Raw genomic sequence first — 26577 nt, forward strand, 5'->3', positions numbered from 1 at the left:
AATAACCTTCTTGAAGAACAAAGATGACAATAAAGTGAGGACATAAGAAAAAGCACTTATTATTGCAGTAAATTTACCATGAAAGTTACAAAGGAAAACAAGCATGTTAAGATGTTACTCTTTTTTTCACTTACCAGTTATTATTGCATTTACATGGGTGCATATATGGAATATTTAGTCAAGACTGTAATCTCCATTAGAGTGATGTAAACCTAAAGTCACTGCTTTGATGACGTGTAAATTAGGCTACTGTACTCAGAATCTGGCTTCTGGTTATTCTATCACAAAGAGCTTGTGAATGTAGCAGAAAGGTGGTTTCATGGCGAAAGGTAATTTTTAGTGATGAACATCTCTAGCTGTGTGTTGACCCTATCATCGAGTATGGGGAAAGTCAGGTTCAGATTCTTGATAGTTGTTGAAGTCAGGAGTAAAACTGAATTCCACTTTATCTGCTTAATATGGTAATTTTTAGTGAGACTGAAGATAAATGAGCAATGAACAAATGCTCATAAAATAGCCCTTAAAAACACATGAACTTGTGGTACAATTTACTAATAACGGTACACAGAAGACCTGAGGATTATCTTTCTTTTCAGTGCCCATTGGAAATATAAATTATAGTTCACTCAACTGCATAGAAACCGTTTGCAAACCATTAACAAACACTGATACCTGCATCTTTTTCAAATATCAATATAGCAATTGCCAATTATATTAGTTCTAAAGTGCATAAAACAGGTTTGCTTACTGCACAGCTGTGAATGGGGCATAATTTTTCACAGGATGGGAATAGTTTGAGCTGAGTTTCTACAGATTAAAGTTAAGCATGAATGGAGAAGTTTGCTTTCTTTCGTGGCTTTTCCTTTTTTCATCCAAAATTGGTTTATCACATTGACACTTTCTAAAACTCTGGCAGCGGGAAATAAATTGTATTTCTAAGTTGTCTCATCCAGCTGGGACATGCTAACAGCAGAAGTGTATGTTGGCTTGATTTTAATAGGTCATCAATACCTTTAAAGAAATACATCCTGGTGCAGACAGAAACTGCTTTGAAGATTTATAATTTTCATCTGGTTGCATTTGATGCTGTACTTCTGCCTGTGTGTCTAATGCAGTTTTGCTGTTAGCATCCTGTAAGCAATTGTTGCCGTTTGTTCCAGAAATGGCTGAATTTTAGCAGCTGTTGAACTGGTTTCTAGATGGCATGTCATTATGGCATGTCATTCCTGGATCAGTTTGTAAAGTGATTTGTAGCCAGCAGGATCCAAAATGTGTATTCCAGTAACACTTTCTTACTGAATATAGACGCTAAGAAATAGCTGATTTAACACAAACCTATTGTAGTTTAATTCTTCCAAGAGGAAGAAGCATTATTTCAGAACCGCCCTCTGCAGAAGGTGTCTAGGATGAGTTTTAAAATCACATTATTTTGAGATGGATCTGTGGCTGACATTCACAATGTTGGATTTGTAAGCAATTTCTCTAATTAAGTTCCTCCCGAAATCATAACCTAGCAAGAATACACACTACATTGTGAAATGGCTGTCTAGAGGGACTTCAAAATCGATGTGTTCCTTAGTTACTAGTTGTAGTTTCCCATCATCATCATATGAAATAGCTAAGGCATGGGCAGCATGAGCTGCTGAGTGATGCTGGGTGAAATCTAACATGTGGACTCATGTTTTTTGGAGCCACAAGCTGCTAGACTAAACCTGCCACACAGACCACTTCTTGCTGTGCCGCACAGTGTAGGCATTTGAGGTGAGCTCTATTTGTGGAGACAAGAAGCGGTGGCCAGAAGGGCACAGTTTGAGAGGAGTTCACCACTGCGGGGTTTGCTTTCTCTATCAGCTCCAATAGCACAATTCAGGGACAAGTGTTCCTCAAGCACTGTGGAACATACTGTTTCCTCTGCACATTGGGAAATGAGGCAGCAGGGTAGAGAAAGAAGGGATGAACAAGAGTATGACAGGTTTGGAGTACACAGAAGCATTGAGCATTTAAACTTCTGGATTTGCTAGCAGGGACCAGTTGATGATGAAAATTACATGGCTATGCTTTGAAAGCTTTGCTCTTCTGAGGTGCTGAGTAGTATGCAGCAAAGTGAAGTAGGGAAGGGAAAAATAATCTAGTGATCTCGTACAAAACCAACCCAAACACAAAACCTCTTGACTTCTTGCCCAGAAAACAGAGGAAATGCAGAATATTCATTAAAACCTGAGGTGAAGACTTCTTATAACAAGTATTATTTAGAACATTCATTTCCTGGTATTTTACCACAGTGTCCTTTCTAGGGCCATCGGTCACTTCTAGCCTTACTGATTCTCTGAGCAAGCTGCACTAGACTTTGAATGCTGTAAACATTCCAAGTAACTTAGTCTTTTTTTTTTTCTGGCTCCTGGCATAACTGTCTGTTTCATTTACATATGCTTGTCCTGAAGGACGTTTCTGCTTCCTCTTAAGGTTGGTGAAGGTAGATTTAGATGGCAGCGTTCTGCCTGTAGGCTTACTATGGATCCAGAAAAATGTTCCTTAACTTTTTAAAGGACTTCCTCTTTGGCTTTCTGGGATGCTGAAATGCTATTACTTTTACAATACCTTGCAGAAATTCTAAGTAATGTATTGGTCTCCCTTAAATGGTTGTGCTGAGGAAGAAAAGCCAGCATGGAGAGCTCTAAATTTTATGCCCCAAGGTCAGTGTGAGGCTTTTTTCTGGAGTCTTGTTTATCTCCCTACCATTATACCTGCTTCAGAAATCGTCAGAAATAGTAACACTTTGCAGAGGCTGGAAAGATGTGGTTTGGGTTTAAAAGAAAGACAAAACAAAGAAAATTGCCTGCCAGGCAATGACACGGTCCTTCTTCAGAATGTATCCTTTACACTTTGCTCTTGCCAAGATCATTTAAATGTGGTAGCAGCTACAGTAGGAAACTTGCCACACTTATAAATAAACAAAACAACTACACCACCCTACTGAGCTTGTTGAGCATTCAGGATCTTGGTCAGGAGTGACTTTTGTGTCAACACTAGCAGCCAGCAGGATTTCTGAGGCAGAAAAGCAGCTTTATTTCCTGTTGGAAGCGTTGACAAGTTTTGAACATTTTGTCTCTGGAAAAAGGTTACCACTCCTCAGTGTAAACTTCTGTAGGAGCAATGACAGTAAATCTTTCTTTTCACTTGGAAACTACCGTGAAAACATGATCTTCTGAAATCTTTGGCAGAGAAATTAGTTTGGGATATTTTCCTTGGGTTGTTGGGTTGGATGTTCTTTTCTCCCTAGCAGTTTGTTGACTTGTTTCGAGCATTCAAAGCTTATTGTTGCCTGAAATGTTTTCAGTCTTTTGTTCTGTTTTCTGCACTTGAATTAAGTGGTTTTGTCCAGCCTGGTTATCTGCTGAGGTCCCAAGGGAGCAGCTCTCTGCTGCTCTGTGTCAGTGCAAACCTGCTGTTACGAAGCTGACATAAAAGTTCATTTTTCATTCTCATAAGACCCCAAGGAAACTGTTGCTGATTCACCTCTACATGAAAGAGACAGTTGGCCCTGAATAATTCCTGGGGGTTAAAAATCTGCAAAAACATATTGAATCTGAGTTGCTGCTTTTATATTCATGCGACTTTGAACATAACGTTAGGGTCATTCATTGAATTTTTTACTGGGAGCGTATCAAAAGTGTCATGCTGGCATCTCTAGGAATTAGCAAAGCTGAGACCAGGATTCTCACAGGAGGATAAAAAGTCATTACTTCATGTTTTCATTACATCTCAGCTGGATTTTTGTAATTCCTTTTATAGTCTGTAGAGTCTCTGTATGGGTATCATCACTATCAAGGAGCTTAAACATGTATTTGATCACCTCATCTTCATACAAGACAGCAGCGTGTCACTGTTTTCACTTGCCCTCCATCCTTAAGAGGCGGCCAACAGATGTCTCAGGGTCAAGGCACTAAGTAATAATAGCAAAAAGTTGTCTTCTCCAGGGAAAGCTGTCATGTCAATAGGGGAGTTGAAGACGCTAAAACATCCAATGTGATGCAATGATTTGTAGAGAGAGGCTAAGCCAAACTATGGCTGGTGCAGCAGAGGAGGGATTTCTCTTTGTCTAGCCAAACCACACAGCCATAATGCTGTTATCATCACCTGAGATTACATAGATTCTAACCTAAATTCAGCTATGCTGAATATGCTGTGTAGGAAATCAGTTTATCTCAATACAGACTTTCCAGATGTCTGTCTTCCTGGGAAACAGTTTCTCTCAGAGTAATAGGAATGGTATCAAATGTAGCTAAAAGGTCACTAGCTGCCTGCCACAAAGCTAAGCAGAGCCTCAAAAGTAAAGTATTCCAACAGGTCTTATATTTGAAATGCAAAACCAAACAGGCTCACTGAAAGAAGGTGACTCACTTTACTTTTATGAGACTGATAGGAGATTGATTTGATACTGCAAGCACAGCAGCATTTTATAGAAGGGTTTGTGCTTGTTCCGCAGACAATTCCTGACAAGGCAGTACAAAGCACACCTTCATGTGAGGCACTCAGTCCTAAGCTGAACTGAACAGAAAAGACTAAACATAACTTTAAAAAAAGGATTTCAATTGGTTCGATGTATGACTCTGAAATGCATACTAGTTATCATGATTGTAAGTGGGAAAATTGATGAAAAATGCCTCAAATTTATGTCTGTCTCAAGAGCTGCCATTCACATATACTTGCCATGGAGATTAAAACACAACTTAATTTCATATGTTGCTGAGCAGCCCATGAAAATCCTGAAATACTCTGAACTTTTATAAAGGTCCTGACAGTAGATTCGAAGAGAATACTAATTACTGAAAAGGACGGTATTTGCCAAATAACATTACAATTAATAAGCAGCATTTAAGGTGAATTAATAATTTTCTCTTATAAATCTAAAAGCAAGTGTATTCCATGTGAAATAGTCCCTAAATTTGTAAAGTGTTAAGGCATATCCTCAGTAGAACATTTCCCAGAATCCAAATTAGTAAAATGCTTAATATATGCCAACTTAACAATTTTTCTCTATATTACCATGTTCGTCCATATGTACTTACATGATTTTCTTATATAACAGATATTGGAAAGATCTTTTCATTACCAGTTTGGAGCAAGAGTTGAAAGTTGGGTGAACAGTAGGCATTCAAAATGATTGTTGAGAAGACAAAAATCCCTTGGATGAGTCTTACCAGTTTAAGAAGAAAAATCTACTTTCTGTAAGATGTACTGTAATCCCAATAGGAAAATGCAAACAGTACTATGTTGGGTGTATTCATACTTTACAAAACAAATGCTAGCTGGCATTAAAAAGCAGTGTAAGGGTGATAAAAATATATAGACCAAGAGCAGCAAAGAAGATGTATCTCCAGTATGTGCTTTATTTATTCTAAGAAGATCATCCCATGACAAATACCTCTATTCCCGGAATTGTAATTGATGCCACAAAGTGCTGTGCCCGTCCAATTGTGAAATCTCACCTCTTCATTTACTCTGCTGCTACTGCTGTGGACTCTGTTGTGTCCATCAAAGTAATTTTGAATGTAAACTGATTTTACTATTTTTACCTAATCAGGCCTATTTAAAAGTAAACTAAGGATCCACTGTGAGGCCTGGCTAATGCTGCTCTACAGGAGATCCGGATAGGATCTCTTTTTTTCAGTGCTGAGATGGGCCTCTTTCCTTTAAAAACATTTTTCTCTGCTTGCTTGCTTGTTTGCCTTTATTGCTGGAAAACTGAATTTAGCAAAGTGAATGCAGTATGTTTTTTGGAAAGCAGCTGTTGAGCTTGTTTTGCCCTCACACTCACAATCAATGAGTGTTGATAAGTCAGTTTGTCTGAATTGTATCTTTCTCATGAGATCAGGAGCCCTCACCCACCACTACGCAACATGAATGAATGTAGTACTCAGAGCAGAGTCCCCCAAGAGTGAGACTTTCCCTCTCCATTTTAAATGGGGAGCAGACTGAGAAGTGTATTTGAGGAAAACGGAACATCTGTCTGGTTGCTTAAGAAGGGAATTGTACTGGAGAGAAAGTAGATAATTCATTCCAAAAAAATTAAACCTCCCATCTGTCCTGCTGTGGCAGCACTTCTGCATTTTACTGAGCCTTGGTACTTGGTTAGTGTGCCTGGTAAAAGGTTCTCCCCCATGCAGAAATCTCTGGGGAATAGAAATCTCCGTGTATTTTCTTCTGAGTAAGTCCGCAACAGCTTGTGCTTGTTTGAGACAGTGGGAATAAAACACCGAGAGGTGTTAACTTGCATGACCAGTCAAATCCAACATTGCACCTGCAGACGAGCATGTTAACAAACATTGCCTAACAGAGCAGTGTTCACATACAGGGCTGCACATGGGTGTCAAGCAGAGTGTCCATTTTGTGACAAGTTTAACTTTTTCTAAACAAATATGCATCCTCATGCTTCTACCATTCAGCATCTTCCCTGGGTTGCTAAATAGATAAAATACGTATTTATTATTTACTGAGTGTAGGCAAATCCCTGAGATCTGAACTTCTCTAGGCACTTGCAGGAGTACTTACTGCCTTGGTGAGGACAAAGTGAAAAGGTAGATCAGTGGCTCCAGGCCTGTAATTGCCATTAAATTTGTGTATCTGAGCAACTTATTATAACTTTTAGCTTCTTTAAGCTTTCTTTATTCTGTCAAATGCTAGCCTTTTCCTGTAACTTAGATTTTGCTTACTTTGTTATCTGCCTGCTTTACAGCTTTAGTGATGACTATTGCCATCGGTTGCCTTGATTCTCTGGTAAATCTTTTACTTTATTACTTTTTGGCTTTGTTTGCCTAGGATAATTTCAAACTCCTGAATACATACATTTAAATTCTATACATGACAGTTACTATACCAACTTGATACATTTGATCCTGTAAGTATCTTTATCCAACAGAAATAGATGTGCTTCTTTTTTTGGATTATCATTTAAATCACTGCAATAAATTACAGTTGTTCTAAAATTTTCCTGAGATAATGCTGGATACTGAGAATAATTCCAGTAATGACACAGGAACAAGTGCAAATGCCCCTGAAGCATTCATTAAGGATTGCTTAAGAGGTACACTGTTCTTATGAATCCGCATGGCCTACTTTAGAAATCCTGAGATGGATTCCTTAATTCTCATGAGATTTTGCACCAGACACAGGACTGAAGTTGAAAATTGATTTTTTTCCCATCCTTTTAAGTAATTTAGCCACGTCCAAACTTGCTGAAATAAATATCTAAGAACTGGGAACCGTTTCATGGGAGAAAAACATCTTACTTGAGTATACAGCCTTCACAGGGTGCCAGGATCTTACACTGCAGCAAAGGTCCAATTATTGTTTAGTGATGGAAGAGTGAGTTATAGCTTCAGAAGTAACAGCTTTCATCAAGAAATATTGTTTCTGCAAGTTCTCACCCTCCATGTGTCAGATAATCAGGGAGCGGCATCAGGTAATGGCACACTGAGGAGGGCTAAGCTGGATGATAGGTAATTACTATTGATTAGCTTGTAACTCTCTCTTTGGAAGTCAGATGAAGCACAGGGAGGCGTAGGTAGAGCTGAAAAATTACTTTTTATTCATTGAAAGAACACAGTGACATGTTTTTCAGCAGTGTATGGTTACATGGGTGTCCCTGTAAGCAATTTATGCTATTCTCATGTTCCTAGGGTAATGATGGAGTGCAGCTGCCCTTCAGCCTGACCACTGCTCCTTGTTTATCTCTACCAAAACCCAGTGGCCCTTGTTTAGCCACCGAGTGCTCTCTGTAGGACTCTCTGCAAGTATAACCCTTTTTACCTCCGCCAATTATCTTCTTCTCTGTTGCAAAGACCACTTGGGCGAATGTAGCCCTGGCACTTTTTTTTCTGCTATGCTTTGTAAGCAGTGCAAGTTCTTCCACTGGACCACAGAGCTTTGCTTTATTATTTTTGTACTCTCCTCCTCTGGATTGTCTGAATATAGCTAATCCCAAGCAGAAAGAAGGCAGCTCTGGGGGATCAAATTGCATTTCCTGGAGAGGGAATTCAGGCTCCATGAGGAGGGACTGGAAGGCAGTAAGTAGCTGTGGTAGATTAGATTGGTTTTTATCCACACATATAAATAAACCTTCTGAGTAGTAGTTGCAGCAATTGGCAGAATTGTTGAGCTTACCACTTTAGCAAGGGAGAATCAGATGGATTTTATTCTGCTGTGGTGTTAATGTGATTAAAATCTCTAGATGACAGTGCCCATTGATCCAGAGCTCTGCAGAGATGTCACTGTTTGGGTACGCTTAATGAGGTCCCTGGAGAGGGAAGGAAATAAGTTGAGTCTGGTTTCTTTCCAGTTTTGTCAATGAAAAGGACAAAGAAGTGGCTTTGGGAGCAAGGTGAGTTGTGACGAGGAAGTCTGCCAACAAGAGGGAAGGGCTGAAGGGAGTGGCCCCACATTGAATGATTTATTGCTGAGGACTAAAAAAAAGGACTCATGCAAGGAGCACAGTATCTGCTCTCACTTGAAAGCCACAGAGCGAGCTGTCACTTTAATATCTCATTTCCCTCTCCAGAATTTATCACATGGGAAACTAATAACCGCCCAGCCGTGTATGCATATGCTTATGGATATATAAACCTGCACAAATGATATATTATTTCTTAGAGCCATGTAAAATATTTGTACAATTTTAAAATCACTCCGAGCTGGCCTGGCTTCAGGTTTTTGGTCCCAATGGAGAAAAAATAAACTTGATTTGTGTTGAAAGGCCTACTAAAAAGACATCTGGATCAGATACAGTAGAAGGTCTGAAAGGCAAGGCTTGTGTGTTTGGTTCAGTGATGGGGGTCTTTTTTAGAGATGGAAGGGGAATTCAGTCAAATTTTGCTTTGGGATTTTGATAGGACTGAACCCAAACCTCAAAGTGAGAATGAACTTATCCAAGGTAAAGTCTTCTGCCAAAACGAGTGATAAAAACTGAAAATCAGTGCAACTTTTGCTGACAAGTGGCACAGAGAGCTAGAGCTCCCCATTATCAAACACTTCTGCTACTGCTGACCACCAGGTTTTAGAGTGAGCACCACACTGAAAAGAAAACATATGTTATTCCTCATTTCCCACTTTTCTTACCCTTTTTTTTCAACAATGTTGTGGCTTGGACTCCTCCCTGAATGAGGCGCCATCACCTTCAAGAAGAACAAGGGAGGACTTTGTGTGTGAGCTGCAAGACCTGTGTGTTCTCCTTCCCACTCAGAAGATGGGCAGGGGGAGAGGCTGAGGAGAAGCTGGGCAGCAAGATGTTAGAAGAAATGTTTTGCTGTTGGGACTTACTTGTTAAATTCTTGGTGGTTTAATGCCCTTGCAGAGATGGTAACTATTTGTGGAAGTATGTTTTGGAGGCACCCAATTCTGTAATTCAGTGGATTATGTAGAGAGAATATATAACAGGCATGGTACTTACTACAGCATTCATACGGTTCCTGCTGCATTCTTGACTATAGCCTAAGTGTATTTCCAAGCTTTTGAGTCAGTCCTTGGATTTTCTGGCCCTCTCTAAAAGAACCATATCGTAAACAAGATACAGCAGAGAGATGCAATCCAGCATCTGAAATGCATTTTCAGTGGCTTCCCAGAGCAGAGTAGCTTCTCAGAGTATGGTGCCACATTTTGAACTCTGTAGCACTAAAGCTATCTGGAAGGACTCCTGCCTTCCCCAGTCGTTGTTTTCCCTCCTGTGATTGAGAGCAATGAAATCATGTCATTAAAAAGAAAAGCACAGGAGAGGCTGTCTTAGTTGCGTCATTCACCAGTCCAGTTAAATCAGCATGGCCATGCAACCAGCCAAACCAGCATCACTGGGCAGGCAGGCAGCGGGGAAGTGGAGGCAAGCAGCCTGCCTGTAGACTGAGCCGTGCAGTAGCTCCCATGCAGAAACATGACTCAGTATAGACAAAGAAGCTCAAAGCAGGGAAGAGCCAAAGAGAGTGCACACCACCAGTTATTGCATACTGCTCCTTGAAGAAAACGGACATTACCAAGCAATGTATTCCCTCAGCTGGAGAAGTAGGATTGCAGGTGCGAACTACAGTGTTAGCCATTTCAAGCTTTTAGGGAGTTTAGGAAGCTAAAACCATCTTTTGATCTAAAACACTTCTGAACATTGTGCTCTTAATTACAATAGCACAGTCATTATGAAGGATACAGGTACCTTATGGCTTTTCAGACACATGGGCTGAAGAGTTCTGTGTTGTTTTTAAAGGATGAGATTAATAAATGCTCTTAAATAACTACTTTGTTAATTTTTGAAAATGTGCTTTTAAAGGTGTTCAGTTACCATAGGGAAAAGATGTATCATGGGACCAAGGTGGGTTTTTCATATTTTTTTCTTGCTTCTGCCCATTGTAAGAAAATAAATAATGTCCCAGATGGTTTTATCAATAGGCTAGGCCTTGAAGAACAAGGGAGTTACTGTGCTTTGGATTATCTGTTAGCAACTGAATTGTGGTAAATGAGCACGTGGTTGTCTAAACACAGTTACAAAGGGGTAAAATACGGTAGCACAAACCTCCTTCTCTGATTTTACAGTTCTACACTAAAATCTGTATTTACGCTAAAATTGCCATAGACAGAATGAGCATGTAAATAGTTACCGTGGTTCATCAGCATCAGAGGAGAATCGGTAACATGTTTTCACATCTGTGCCCAAAGTTAGTTTTGTTAGAGGAAAAAATGGTTGCCAGTGTGACTTTTTTTTCCCCCAGCAAAGTGCAAACAATATAGAGCAGAAAGGAGTTCAGCTGAGGTGCACAGTAATGGCATGATAGTCTCAAGCCCCAAACACACAAAAAGTGAGCACTGCAGTCTTCTGCAAGACTGACTTTGAAATAATGAGATTTTTTCATTTTACAGTGACGGTTCAGTGTTCTGTTTTTCTCTGTGGTTGACTCATTGGTTATGTCTTCAGGCTTTTCTTTCAGAGACTTTCCTTCATAGACAAAGGGTAAATAGAAGCCTTTTAAGATGAACTTCCTACAGAATCAGCTGCTGCTGAATGGGATTAAAACCTACATTTTTGTAGTTCTATCAACAGAGGGAAATAGTGAAGAAAAACAGGATGTTTTAAAGAATACTGGCATTGAATTTTCCACCTCACTAGCCACGGTTTTTGTACCTGCCTATGTTACAAGGAGTTAGGCACCCCCAGTGTGGATTCTGATCCATACCTGATTTTCTGCTGGAGTTCACTGGTGCAAGTAAGTGGATCAGCAGGGAGCATTAATACGAAACAACTGCAGTAGTTAGAACAACAGCAAAATTCTCCCTATTAAGGAAGAAGAATCCAAATATTTCCTCCTGTGGCAAGGCCAGCTGCAGGGGTCTGGTCCTACACAAATTCAAGGGAAAGGACAGTGAGGGAGAGGTAGAAGCAGGGGTGCGCTTAAAACTCATTCTGAAACTCATTCTCTGTGGCTTGTGTCCAGCTGTGACAGGCCAAATCCTCCCTGGTTTTGGGGGGAGGTAGTTGCCTAATATGTCAAGGGAAAACAGAGGGAAAGGCGTAGTCTTGGCTGAGTCTGTGTAAGGTGCGTCTGGTCTTCTGGCTAGGTCAGGAAGTTTTCAGCTATTTGTGTTTCTAGGGCAGCACAGCTTTGTAAACTCTGGGCATCACTGTATTTTTAGGTCTTGAAAGCATGCTGCCAAAATCTCAGGTGTGCAGACAATGAAAATGTGATGTTGAGAGCTTTTTATGTCTAAAAATGATTTATCTTTAAGGATATAGGATGTAGACGTACCTTGGGTAGTTAAGATGGAGAGCTTGGGACCTGAAAGTTTAGAGAATAACTTTCAACAGTGAAAAGAAAATCTATAGCAGGTCGAAGGACTCTCTGAAGAAAATTTGTCCTTACTGGAGTGTGTTTATTGTTAATTCAATAATACTGTTTTCACTGATGCCCAGTGAGGTCAGATCTCTTTCTGCTTACCTCAAATGGACTGCATGGGTAGGGCACTGAATCGCAACTCATGATGTTGCACATCATTTCTCATTCTGGCTCAGGCACAGATTTTTGACAGGACACTTATTTCAGTTTGCCTCACCTGTCTGTCTTTGAAATGGATCTTATTGTTAGCCACCTTACTGGGCTGTCACAAGAGTAAAGGCCATTAAGGACTGTGAAATATTCACTGTTGGTGAATATTCACTATTTGATGAACACATCCAGTATGTAGTCAACATACTATTGGTGTATTCACTGTTGGTGAATACAATGCTAAGAGTTTTGGAGATGCCAACACAGACATAGGAAGTCTGAAAGAAGTTAGGTCTGAACTTAAAGAGACCCCCAACTTATGAATAGCTTTGTACTTAGCAGTTTGTCACACAGGGACATCTGACCTAAAGCAGTTGCTGGCCTGAATATTGTTGAGGTGTTGGTAATTATGGGACAGCCCAAGCTGGAGCTGCTGTGTCACTTGGCTGTTGGAAAGCAGACAAGACCAAAATTCTGGTATGGCAACAGGAAGGTCTGCTCTGCAGAGAGAATGGAGATGCCCTTTTCATCACAAGTGGATTGGATGACAGGGTCTTCTGGGAAGGTACTTGGATCAGTTGTGGGAGGTAAAATAGAGAAGTGCTTTGCAAGTGTTTTATCAGAACAGTCTTTCTGCAGGATTGGGTCTTCTCTCCATCACTAACCTTGATGTTGCTTGAAAGCACTTCAGAAATGTTGAAAGATGATGAAACAACAACATAATTACATTATTTTCTTAGCCATTTCTTAGAAAAATAAGAGTTGGGCTAAGTTCATCAGTTGTAATTTGAACCATCTCTAGGATTTCAAGGTAACTCACTATTAAGAAGTCCACTCTTTTAAATGCTTGTAAAACACCTCAGAAACATTACGTTTAGAATTAAGAGAAACCAAATCCATGGTCACTACTATTCGTTTTCGAACTTTTTTATCACTTACTTAGATGAATACTGTGTTGCTTCACTAACCAGGAGACTGATTCATTTATTTTGGACGATGAAACCCTCAGTTCCACAAACCTAACAAAATATTTTTAATAACCAGGTGCAGACTTACAAAGCTGGTTCTTCTGGTCAGTTATCAGTTATGAGTATTTCATATAGGCTGTCTTTGTGTCACATTGACCATTTAGAATGATGGTGCCAGATCCCTTTCTAGGCTGCTTTTCTGTGAGATTAGAGGACATGTCATATTGCATTGATTTAGGCACAGCTCTCATTAACTCTTTGAGATCAAAATAAGAGTCATTAATGCCATGTAGGTCACTGAACAACAGCCAGATGATCTCTTTCAGTCATTGCCCACATTTCATTTCTACTTAATGATCAGTTTCTTATGCATGGTTTCTCACTGTACAGTGAAAGTACTATGATTTTGCAATCACAGATAAGCCTAAAGCAACCTTATGGTTTCTACACCTATTTAAATACAAGAAGATCCATGGTTTTATGGAACTGCATTTGAATACAGTCAAGGCAAACTAAGACAAGAGGCACATCTGAGATAACAGGTAGTTTGTCAATCTTTTATTGAAACTGTATATTAAAATTGTCATAGGCTTAATTAATTCCTTTACTCTTTTGGAGAATTTAATCCATCTGGAAAACCCAACTTTTTAAATATAGCACCATCACGTATTGCACATTGCCCAGTGGAGGTAGTGCTGCTCCTCCCTTCCGCAGCAAAGCTGGCCAGATGTGGGTGAATGTGCACATCACTGGAACAAAAAAAAAACAAAACACAAAAAGAGTTAAGAGGTGATTTATTTAAACAATTAATACATAAATCAATAAATTAAGAAATCTAGCCAGTCCACAGACACCCAAGAGCAGCTTGGGTGTTGGAAAGCAGAGCAAAGCAATTGCGAATTGCTCGCAGGATCCACATTTGCTCTCTGTGATACTCTGTGAGCATGTGCCCTTGTACTTCATTAGCCAGGAAATGTATTCCTCACTTGCCCTTTGCTTCCACATGCTGGAAGGTTGGTGTGTGACAGAAGGTCTTGCCAATCTGCTCCCCATGGAAGAATGAATGTCGTGTCTGTCAGGCAGACTCTTGAGGTTTTAATTCTTCTCCTAGCCTTGAAACACACTGCATGTCTACCCACAAAATGATTTTGACTCAGTAGGCTTTAAATAAGCACCAATAAAAGTCAGTATGCTGTTGGTCCATAATTCTGGTAAGCACAAACCATAGCCTAATATGCTTTCCTCATTTGACACCACCCAGATGGCCACTTTCACCTGGACAATCCCGTTCATTTTGGCTCAACTTTAAAAAGAAATTACCAGTTTCATATGATTGGGTTTGTTGTTTTTTTTTTACAGATTATGAGGGCAGACTCCCATAAAATCTCCTTATTAACAAAATTTTGTTTGACAGTCTTCTCTTTTTGGCATAAAGGTTAGCAATTTCCCAGAGTACTCTGCTGCTGTGGGGCCTGAAGCCACCACAAAATATAAGCACAGATTTTAGTTTGGGAGCAGGCCAACAATTCATTAAATCTTTCATCTTTCCCACTGGTTTGATAGTATAATCACCACAGCATTAGCAAGGCAGCAAGCATGCTGTGATCTGACTACTTCACCTGTCTATACAGATAATAGTTTATGTATATCTTCTTATAATACTGCTGTGTATATAGCATGCAGTCGCCATACAAATGCATGTTCTCAGAACTCCTCCCCTGTCTGCTAGGTAGGACCTGTCCTCATGTTCTTCCTCAGTGGAAGGGGACGTTCCCAACGCTGGTCTGCCAACTTTATCTGAAATCATCTAGGAAAAAATAATTCTATACTAAGCTGGGAAAAAACATTCTCTTTGCTGGTTTGCAAGGCAAGCGGCCCTCAATGCTTGCATCCTCTGGAGGTGCCTTTCTGTCTTTTGAGTCAGCCAAAGTGGCTGAAGTGGGGTTTTATAGGAGGCAGATAGAAATCTCCTACAGAGAGTTTAATTTCCAGCAGCAAAATCCATCAATTTCTTAAGAAAGCTGTCACCTAGCCCTGTCCCTGCTGAGTCATCCTCTGGGTGCATATCGTTGATGTACTGGTACTCTGGGACTATGTTCCATGAGACTGAAGAAGGTAAGAGTGATTTGAAAGAAGCTCACCCTTATCAGGTAAAGAAAAGCTCTATAAATACTTCCAGAGAATTAGAAAGCAAACCTACCAATTGTGTTGCAAAATTGCTTTGTTATGAACTTTTAAAGGTTTTAAATCAGAAGGGCACAGAAAGGCCATTTTATTGTGTTAAGAAACCAGCTCTTCAGCAGCAGAAGCAAAACTTGATATGGGCGCTGCTCAACAGAACAGAAAGGTGAAGGTGGTTTGATTTATCACGAAGGAAGGTGTAAGAAGCTCTGCATTCTTCACCTGCTGACCTTTAAACATCTCTTGAATTCAGACTGGTTCCTCTGTAAAAAAAGCCCCAAAACACAACAAAACCCGTCCAAAGAACCTGCTTCCTATTTATTTCTTGCTGTTATGGTACAAGCAGACTGCAGTCTGAGGGCTGTGATTGCATGTATAAGGTGATCTTGGCTGTTCTGTTCCGTGTGGCAAGGAGGACCACATGCTCTCCACCACCTCTCCCGGGGCACACACTCACCTGCTGGGACTCCTGTGAGTTGCCATGTAAGCAGGTAGGGGCAGAATTGAGATTTCCTCTCACCTCCAGCCAGGCCCCAGGCTGGGAGCTGGACCCAGACCCAGTGGGAGCTCTGGCTGGGTGCCCGGCTGGCCCACTGTTGGCTAGCCCAGCACACCCGTGGCAGAGGATAGTCTGACACCTCGGAGACCGGCTGTTGGGCCTGGGTGTTGAACAGCATGTGGGTCTGGGTAAGGAGGGCATTGCTTGAAGTCCCTGCCAGCTCTTCATTTTGTGCAGCACAGCTGGGTCTTGCTGTCCCTGGGCTCCCTGCTGCTCTCTGCTGGTGCTGTGTATGCAGGATGGCATGCTTTCGACATGTAGCTTTGTAGCTGACATGTTTGACATTCACCTTAGTCAAGACTTCTGTCCCCTTCAATGCCATCTTTGCCTAGCTCTGCAGATAGAATTTTCATGGGGTGTTTGGTTAGTTGAAGTTGTTTTGTTAAGACACAAATGAGAGCAGAGAATTTTGGCTCTGTGATTATCACAGCGCTAAAATAATTTAGGAAATGTTGCTATGTTCTGTGCTGAACTTTTTATTTTTTTTAGTGTGGAGTCACATTCCCTGGTGAATTCTGCAGTGTTGGTCCTGGGCTGGGATGTCCAGAGGTGTCAGGAGACAAGTGCAGTGAAGGGTCTGCACAGAAAACCACCCTAGCAAAAACAGGCATTGTCCTTCTTACTGTGAGAAGGAGCTGAGCCTGCTACAGTGGCAGCTGGGGTTGAACTGCTGCCCTGTCAGGCTTTTGAGAAAGAAGTGCCTCAGTCCCTCCTGGTAAGTGGGATGGAGGAAACTGAATGCTCTAATAGGCTTTGGCCACTAACACCTGCTTTGTCTTCCCATCAGCTAGCTCCCCAGCCATCAATTTCCCTCCTTAATGCTGCACCTAACCCACGCATGGGATGAATTTTAAGGCCCTCTGTGTTAGTTTTTCTTGGCAATGTTCTGGTAGCGGTGGGGATACAGGGAAGGCTTCTGTGAGAAGCTGCTGGAAGCTTCCCTGATGTCTGATAGAGCCAATGCCAGCTGGCTCCAAGATGGACCCATCACTGACCAAGCCCATCAGCAATGGTGGTAAATGCCTCTGGGATAACATAGTTAAGAAGGGGGGAAAAGCTGTGCACAGCTGCAGCCAGAGAGAGGAGTGAGAACATGTGGGAGAAGCAGCTCTGCAGACACCAAGATCAGTGAGGAAGGAGGGCAGGAGGTGATCAAGGCACCGGAGCAGAGATTCCTCTGCAGCCCATGGTGACGCACTGTCCCCCTGCAGCACATGGAGGTCCATGGTAGAGCAGGTACCCACCTGCAGCCCGTGGAAGATCCCACACAGGAGCAGGGGGATGCTCAAAGGAGGCTGTGACCCTGTGGGAAGGCTCTGATGGAGCAGGCTCTTGGCAGGACCTGTGGCCCTGTGGAGAGAGGAGCCCATGCTGGAACAGGGGAAGAGTCTGAGGAGTCCTCCCCTGAGGAGGAAGGAGTGGCAGAGACAACATGTGATGGAGTGACCATCAACCTCCATTCTCTGTCCTGTCCCCCTGTGCTGCTGGTGGGGAGGAGGTACAGAATTTGGGAGTAAGGTTAAGCCTGGGAAGAAGAGAGGGGTTGGGGGAAGGTGTTTTAAGATTTAGTTTTTATTTCTCATTATCCTCCGATTTGATTGATAATAAGTCAAACTAATCTCCTCAAGTTGAGTCTGTTTCACCCGTGACAGTAATTGTCCCTGTCCTTACCTTGACCCACAGGCCTTTTGTTGTATTTCCTTGCCCCTGTCCAGTTGAGGAGGGGAGTGATAGAGTGGCTTTGGTGGACACCTGGTGTCCAGCCAGTGTCAGCTTACCACAGCCTCAATTGTAAACAGATTTGTGAGGGAAAAGTATTAGTTTTTATTTTACTCATGGGTACATTTTGACCATATTATGGGTAGTAAAATATCAATTGGGTATTTGTTAATCTACCAGAGAAGTCACTGCCTGAAGGGAGGAGAATGTAGGGCATTTTGAGTCCGAATAGATGAGAAAGCTGCATTAGCTGGTACAGTTCATTTCTGATCAGTCTCTGTAGTTGCAAAAGGCTGTAATTGTACAGTAATTTACTGCTACCTGATTTCTGAAATCACTGCAAATGATTCCCACCAGACAGACTGCTTTGGTAAGCAGTTCATTTCAATAGCTCACAAAAGCTACAGCACAGAGCAGGGCAAGGACAAAATGAAGCAGAAGTGATTTACTGAGCAAGCAGTGTCATCACTGCTGCACATCATGTCTTTGCAAGATAGAAATTTGTTGGTTGATCTTACCTTACAGAACAAACAAGATTTAGTGGCAGAGGCACAAAAAGCAGTCCTGGCTGTCCAGGTCCAAGGAACATTTGCAGGCATGCATTAGATCTTTTTCTGTCTCCAATGGCGTGTGCTTGTTGGCAAGGTAGTGTTTTGGCATGCAGCGCATCTCATAAATAGCTACCTGCTCATGGCATCTATTTAGGTAATTGAATCATTTTGCCATCCCCCTTACTTATGAAGCCTTCCCTTGTGAATTATTTGAAACTTGGTTTTTACTGATTAAAAATTTGGATTACTCTGAGTCACAGCATGTAGAGCAATAGCTGGAGTCACTTCTTCTGGAGTCACGGAACTAGAGGAAGCCACCGTCCTATGTAATTACAGAAAGTAAGTGTGGGAGTGTGAGTGCACTCCAAGGAGAGCTCTGCAGTAGCTGCTAAACAGAAAGACAGGAAGAATTAATAACATTGGTATAATCTCAAGGACAGCAAAGTGAAACCCTGTAATCCCCACAGGGCAAATACTCTTTTGCTCTGTTATCAGTCTGGATTAAATCCCTGAGTTTCCATACTCAGTCACTTATGGTTAGGTCAACATTTGCCTGTTTTTCAAACAAGCAGTCTTCTCATCTCTGTTCATGGCACAAAATTCTCTTTGGTTTTAAAACTTTAATAACGAGTGATATTTTAGAAAAGCAATACAATTTCTGTACAGAGAAAGCTATATTTCTTGCAGTTGTTTGATTTCATAATTTAGAATTTCCTTTTTTCCCCCACTTTAATGTCGGAGTTGTTTGCTAATTGGGGAACCAGTGTATCATTAGATATTCTGAGTGATCTTCCTACACCCAGTTTTTGCCACCACCCAAAACTCTGGAGCAAGCAGCAGCCTGTCCTGACTAGCTTGAGGAGTTCACTGCCTCAGGAAGTGATCAGATCACATCTCTGTCAGGATCTCCTCTCTTCTTGGGTATGAGAAATGTAACTCCTGAGAAAAAGAAACCAAATGCATGTGTTAAACACTAGAGAGAAGACACAGAAGGAGTTGCACCTCATTTCAAAACTCCTCCTGCTGGCTTCAGCACTCTCTGCCGAGTTAAAAGGACCAATCTCCAAAAGACATGAGAAAAGCATGTTGAGAAAGCGTCTCTGGGGGTGAACAACCCTACACAGAGAGCATGTACTACAGGTTGCATACTTGATGAGAATACTGCACTTTCTTGCATGCAGGCATGGATGAACTTGAGACACTGCAACAGCTATCTTGCCTAAGCCTGGGAACATGTGCATTGCTTTGGGCTGTGCTAATGGGAAAGCTGGACTTGGCTAAATTCCTTCAGTACTCTGATACCACAGCAGAATGTTTTTTTATTTGAATATAGCACAGGAGGACTCATCTGGCAGTAGAGACCATAAGCAGCTATCACGATACAAGTAGCAGATAATACTGGTAGCTTCTTAAGTGCTCACTGTAGTCTGAATTTCCTGATGGCACAGTGAAATCTCAGACATTGAAATGTAATGGTGTGGGAGTCAGGTTGGTAACACCTCTCCATCTGAGCTCTGTCTGACAGAGTCTTAAGAGCACCATGCAGTACTCCACTTGGTTGAGGAGTGCTGTGGACAGCAGAGAGCAAAGTAATAGCTCCTTAGGAGCAGGCAGGTTTGACTGGGTATATCAGTGCCACAGATTTGGAAAGCTAATTACATTGTGCAAAAAAATATATAAATTTAAATCAACAGCTTTTATGCTTGGCAGGCTTACTTAAACCACGATCAACTCTGATCAAGTGCCATGAGAACTGCCACAGACTTACTTTTTGAGTCTGCCTTGATAATTCTAAACCACATTTTTAAAAGAATGCTGACTTCACAAGACAAGTAACAGATAATCTGTAACTTCCATGAACTGTTCCTTATTTCACACACTTTGCATAAGTGGTAGCTTGCATTGCCCATATGTGTCTACACATAAGTTTTAGGTGGCTTGATTTGCTTGCTGCTGTGTAATAGTCACAAAAGACACCAAGGCAGAGCAGGAAGCAGAGGATTCATGAGTAGGAAAAGGCCACAAAGAAGTTAAAGGGGAGATAAGATCAAGCAGGGTAGTGGCAAAGGGATGTATGATGTAGGCATAAAATAAGACATACTCAACCCCAAATGAGATTGGGTCTTTCTTTGCTCCATTTTTCTGAAAGCTGCTTGTTTCACCCAGTATTCATCAAATTCTGAAGGGCCAACAAGTGACAATGGTAGACAATAGGCAAGCATGACCTTGCTGTAAAACAGTGAGGCAATTCCCTCTGCAGAGCTCCTTGCTGCTGAGACAGAAGCCTTTGTTCCTTACATCAGCTGGATATCTTTTGTTATCTGAACCTATCTCCTCTTTGATTGCACTAATTAATACCATTGCAAATCTCTTGATGTTTCTCATTTACAGAACACTGTTACCTTACACCTCACTTTGGTGAGATGTGTGTGAATCTGCTGTTTACAACTCGATTCAGCTAGTCAATTCCTCTGTTAGCAGTGACCTGTTAAGAGATGAAGGTAGCACATGCACCAAACACCAGCCCTGACTGACACCCACCATCAAAATCTATGCACCCTACCTGGGTTTGTCTGTGCTCAGAGCTCCTGTGCGTGTAAAGAACACAAGGCAAGACAAGAGAAAATGCTGAGGAAATCAGAAGAGGGAATTGGTCCTGATTATCTTGATAACAGCTCTTTATCAACTCATTTCTTGTAGTCTCCCAGCTGTCAGCATTAAAACTCTGCATGCTGTTTTCAGCTGAAGTTGATGTCTCCCACCGCTCTGAAAAGTGAAGGATCATTCCTGTAGTAATGAAATGAAAAACACTGACATTACCATTCCAGACTTTCACCAGGGAATACAGCTGCAGTCCAGTTTACAAATCTGAGCTCTGAATAACTCCCTAGAAGCTAACAGAGTTGCTCCAGCATCAGGCTCTCTCAAACTTACTATTTCAGCACATTTCAGCCTTTTTCTCATAATGATTTCAAGTGATGGTGTGTAGATTTCAAATGTCCACTCAATTTTCTTCATTTTCTCTTTTCATTTTGAAGTATATTCGGTGCTGTTCGAACTGGTGCTTATATGCTGTACATTTTGATGACCAAAGGCCTGAAGCAGTCAGTGTGTGATCAGAGTTTTTACATTGGACCTGTCAGCAAATTCTGGGCATATGCATTTGTGCTAAGCAAAGCACCCGAACTGGGTAAGTACCCTCTCTCCCTTTCTCTCGCTATTCTTATTTAAAGCAGAAATGGCTGTGCAGGAAGCACAGGAAGGGTCTCAGTGTTGTCAAAATCTTGTCTTAGTCTTAGCAAAATTGAGCCAACAAAACCAGCCCCAAACTCTGCGTGTTTTAGTCTCTAGAGATTAAGCTTGACTGAAGTTAGAGCAATGTGCAGTTGAAAAAGCCTATTCCCAGCCAAGGAATAAATTACAGTGATTATACGTAACAGGGCAGTCAAGAGGTAGGAGCAATTTGGTCTGTACTTTTTCCTCAGCTACTTGCAGGCAGATCCAAGTAGCATAATTGGCAGTCACTAACCCCAGAAGTGAAGGGTGGGCAACAGCACCTGTGTCAGGAAGAAGCTTTGAGTTAGGTTCTGCCTCCGTTATGCAGCATTCATCCTTAAACACACATGGAGGCGTACAATTATGAACAGTAATGTGCTTCCTCCCTAAACACTGAAAGCTGTGGCTGTCTGCTCCCTCCAAATAGAAACCAATTTCCTTTAATATCCCTAGCTTTTCCAGTCCTGATTCTTATAAACTCCTGTCTCTCCAGCTTTTTTCTTTTTTTAAGAATACTTAGGATACACATGCCAAAGCCAACTTAATAGGAAGTCTGCATATGTTCTCATCTCATGGCTTATTAGCATCAGAAAGGATTGTTTTGGGAAGGAGGAGCCATCAATTTAGCTGGTCCCCAGCTTTCACTTTGGAGGATGCCCTTATGAAACCTCAAAGGGCTGTAGTACTCACTGTGTTCAGGTGTACAGCAAAAATAAGTCTTTACCTTTCAGCAGAGAATTTGATTCAGCAAATTACAAGGACAGCAATAAATGAGCATAAAATCTGGAGAGAGACAAGACGCTATTTGCCTTGCTGTGTCAGAATCTCTTGGTTTCATGCTGTTTAAATTACTGCAAAACCACAGAAATCTACTTGTTAAAACTGGAAAACATCAGCTAGAACTGCACAACACCAGTAAATTGAACATATGATTATTTATTAAAACATGAGTCAACATCTTGCAGCTAATGAAGTAAACAGTAGCATTACAGCTTATTACTGACCTTGTGCAGACAGTGCAGTTTTGGTTCCACCCATCACTAGAATTCATTACATGGGTTTCCTGGACGGATATACGTAGAAATAAGTTTCCAGATTCAGATCTCAGGGAACTTTTTGGAAACACTGTGTCTACAACAGTAGAAAACAAGTAGCATATATATATATATATATATATATATATATATGCATATCTAATTGAGATGCTCAGTGCAATAATGAGAACCAGAAGGAAGGAAAAAGCAGGAATGAAGAATAAAGTTTACTTTTCTACAACAGCAGCATGATTTTGCAGAAAAGGATGTGCATTTCAACGTAAACCAAATTTCTTTCTAGAAGCATTTTTTCTGGTAATTACATACCTTTTGGTACTGTAGATTGCATATGCAATAGCTTTTTGCATAGTAGATCAGAAAGATCTACTGCATTTAACTAGGTTCAGTTTGCAGGTAGGCATTTGAATCTGAGGACTTCAGGTGCTGTGCTGCTTTCTGTTGAGCTACATTTCTCTTCTAGTCACACTATCTGATGGACAATCTCCCAGTCAGAATCAATACAAGTACATCCACCTGCCTCACCTCAGACTTCAACAGACGATGAAGCTACAAGTAAAGTGCTACCAAGTAAACCTATAGAGTTTTCAAATGGGTTATCCACACAGGAAAATGTGTATATTTTGGTTTTCTGAAGATTGCATAGAGATTAGGAGCCAAGCTAGCGCTCAGATAAGACAGATCTGAGGTCAGACAGATCTAATCTCAGATCTGGAGGTGAGGTGGTGGCTCCAAAATAGTGTGTACTCCAACATCAGCAAAAGGAAGAGAGCCCTGCGGTAATTACAGGATTGTTCGATATGTTTCTCATTTCCTTCCTTTTTTTTTTTTTCCTTTTTTTTTTGTGTTTTGTTACAGGTGACACAATATTCATTATTCTTAGGAAACAGAAGCTCATCTTCTTACACTGGTACCATCACATTACTGTGTTACTTTATTCTTGGTATTCCTACAAGGACATGGTGGCTGGCGGTGGCTGGTTCATGACCATGAACTATGGAGTACACGCTGTTATGTACTCTTACTATGCCTTGCGGGCTGCTGGCTTCAGAGTTTCACGCAAGTTTGCCATGTTCATCACCTTGTCGCAGATCACTCAGATGTTGATCGGTTGCGTGATCAATTACCTGGTCTTCTTCTGGATGCAGCATGGCCAGTGCCATTCCCACGTGCAGAACATCATCTTGTCCTCTCTCATGTACCTCAGCTACTTTGTGCTCTTCTGCCATTTTTTCTTTGAGGCCTATATTGGCAAAACCAGAAAAGAAAGGAAGGTTGACTAGTGGTAGAAACGAGAAGCCATAGCTCAGGGTCATCAAGAAAAACAAAATTATAAGAAAAGAAAATGGCACAAGGAAACACATATATGTATGGTGCAGCTAAATCTTGGCAGCTTAGGGAAAGTTAGCTTGGTTTAACCCAGTAAGTTTATGATCCTATCATGGTGAGAACTCACTGAATTCTACTCTATCTCAAAGGACTGCTGGTGAAAGACAACTTCCTTCTTGTACCTGCCTGCTCTAGAAAAGAAAGGAGAAAAGAAAGAAGAATAAAAAAAAAAAAAAAAAGAAAAGAAAAAAGGGAAGAAAAGAAAGAAGAGAAAAGAAATGAGGGGAAAAAGGTTACATTAAATAAGCATTGTGTTTCCCCAGGGTGGAGGAAAGACTTACTTAAAAGAAAGTTTCTAAATCCTTTCTAATATTTTTTCAGCATTAAACTTGAACAAAGCAAAGCAGAGAGGTTACAAAAAGAAAAACAAATCTGCCTGTGATAACAGCGCAATTGCAGAATTAAAATATTTTCCATATAGGGTTGATACCTTTAGCCAAAATGAAACCCAAAAGGTTGTTTTCTGCATGGAAGGTGGCTGAAATCCACGCTGTGGTCATGTATGGAAAAGAGAAGAGATTGATTTCTCCACTATGTACTCTGCCAGGGGAGCAGATCTGGCATGCAGAGTTGCCTCCCTCAGAAGGCAGAAAGGAGCAGTACAAGAGTTTAATGTGAAAAGATGCACTGTTGCAATACGTATCTCAGAGAGTGCATTTTCCAAGTGCATTTTTCACTTAAAAGCAAGGAGTTTTTACAGCAGGATAAGTCATAGAGGGTTAAGTCAACCAATATTTGCTAAATTACCAGGGGCTAATGGCAGAGGGATGTTCAGGAAGGAGAGGGAGGCAACTGTCCTCCTGATTTTTAGAAATTACCTGTTAATTTCCATTTAACCCACAGCAACACTGAATTAAATGAGGGAAATCAGAAGAAATCCTAGTTAGCAGGAAGAGAGTGATGTATCTGCCCACTGTTTTCAGAACAATGCCCCGTGGTACAATACGGATTCTGTATTTTTGTGGACACAAGGATACCTGCCTGGGTGGGAAGAGGTGTCAGGACTGTGCGACATTGGGAAACACTGTGCTTCTGCATCTGCCTCCTGGGCAGTGCAAAGATGTTCAAAGTGCCCTCCTCTGGTCATGTGGAGATACTACTACAAAACATACTTGGAATAGGGTTTTCTTGAGATTTGTGTAGAGAAAAAAATAGTCTAAACAGAGTAATTTTGCTGCAACAGCTTAACTCTAAAGTCCAGAGAGAATTACCCTTCGTTAAGTACATCTCTCTGTAGAATCTGTACTATAACATCAGACTGACCACTTTAGAAGATGCTCTTTCTTCTCTGAAGTCGGCTACAGATGTAAAGAGAAATGTATTTCACTCTGAACCTTAGAGAGTTAGTTGAGAACAGCCATATTTTCTGTCAAAGACAAGTAGATTGCATTATCTGTGAGATTCCAGTCCTTAAAAAGCCAAATAAAATGTGTAAAAGTTCCTAGTATTTCAAAGACACAAGTATGTAAACTTGATGTTAAATGTGTTAATGTAGTATTCTAAATTGTATCAGTTAGGTAGTTTAACTAAACAATTAGAAGAACTAGATCAACAAAATAGGGACTGCTGTTCTGCATAGAATATACACACACCTATAACTACACCCATATACACATTCTGTGAATTTTCAACAAGAAAAAAAAGCCCAGTGGCAGAGAATCACATTTCCTGGCTAATGCAAAAGATTGTCATTATCTTTCTTGCTTTAATTTGAGATTGTACAGTACAAAGATTTTTTTTTTATTATGATTTTTAGCTTTAATTGTGCTGTCATTCATGAAACAGAGCTGCTTTAGTATCCTGTTAAGAAATGACAAGGGCTTTTGGTGTCTCATTCTATACAAAAGAAAAACAAATAAAGCTACATTCCATGTTATGTGAATGGTCTAACAAATCAAAAAGCCTTTGCAGGCTAAAATCATAACTGTAACAAGCAGAAGATGAGTTTACATTTGTGTTATTTAAGTTATTGATGTGCTGACGTTATTTTATGGTACACAACAAATAGCAAAATGTGATATGCAGTAATGAAGCTATGATACTCATTAATAGGACTACTGTATATGTGGAAATATTAGACAAAACCTTAAATGTGCAAACCATTTTGTTATACAGCTTGGGAGTAGATAATTATAATGCTGAATAAGCCTTTTTCCTCATGCTTAATTTTGCCCTGGCTAAGAAGCAGCTTAAGACCAGTTGAGAGTGGAAAAGGCAAAATTAAAGTTGACTGCAATTAGATGAGAAGTGTTAGTAGAAGCTCACCATTGTGCCATTTAGACCCTCAGTCCTGTGTGTCTTAGGTCTCTTAAATAAAGCAAGAGGGGTTGGAAGTGTCCTGGCGTCTGGAGCTGAAGCTGGAGCAGAAATTTTGGACCCCGTGAAGTCAGTGGAGATTTTGCTCTGCTGTGAACAGAGCCGCTGTGTCTGACTGCCTTTACCTAAGCAGGAAGGAAGGAACCGAACACATCTCAGGCTAATTTGAAGCTTATGGCTAATGATTTGAAGCCCCCTAAACTTTATCAATATGAAGTAACACCACAGCAAGTCAACACCACTTGCTCCCAAGTTTAACACAGACAGAAAACAGGGTGGGTTGCAAACAACCTGCCACATTTAGTACATTCTTTTCCTGAGTTACATAAGGGAAAAAACACACCTGTGCATGCTGGATGGCAATTCTGGCAATGCTGATACTGACTTCAGCAGAGCAGGGATTTCACCACTCTTACCCCATCCTTCCAAAGCCCTTGCAGACACCATTGCGAGGTTCCCAGTGCCTGCTCCATCACATGCTGAGCACCCCACCAGCCAGGGCCAGGCAGGCAATGGCCACCTTCCTTTTTGCAGCTCCTGCACAGAATCCAG

General features: G+C 41.0%; 1 protein-coding gene across 1 annotated transcript in view; it reads left to right on the forward strand.

Annotated features, from left to right (window-relative positions):
• Positions 1–25653, forward strand: part of ELOVL6 (ELOVL fatty acid elongase 6) — a 77869-nt gene extending 52216 nt beyond the window's left edge. Inside the window, exons 3-4 of the mRNA XM_057404539.1 lie at positions 21031–21182; positions 23179–25653. Of these exons, the coding sequence (XP_057260522.1) occupies positions 21031–21182; positions 23179–23603 (577 nt within the window). The 3' untranslated portion in view covers positions 23604–25653. The remainder of the gene's footprint in view (positions 1–21030; positions 21183–23178) is intronic.
• The last annotated feature ends 924 nt before the right edge of the window (positions 25654–26577 follow it).

This window comes from Pezoporus wallicus, unplaced genomic scaffold, assembly GCF_028554395.1.
Source record: "Pezoporus wallicus isolate ANWC-B61680 ecotype Strahan unplaced genomic scaffold, APGP_CSIRO_Pwel_v1 contig_1583, whole genome shotgun sequence".
Classification (NCBI taxonomy): domain Eukaryota; kingdom Metazoa; phylum Chordata; class Aves; order Psittaciformes; family Psittacidae; genus Pezoporus; species Pezoporus wallicus.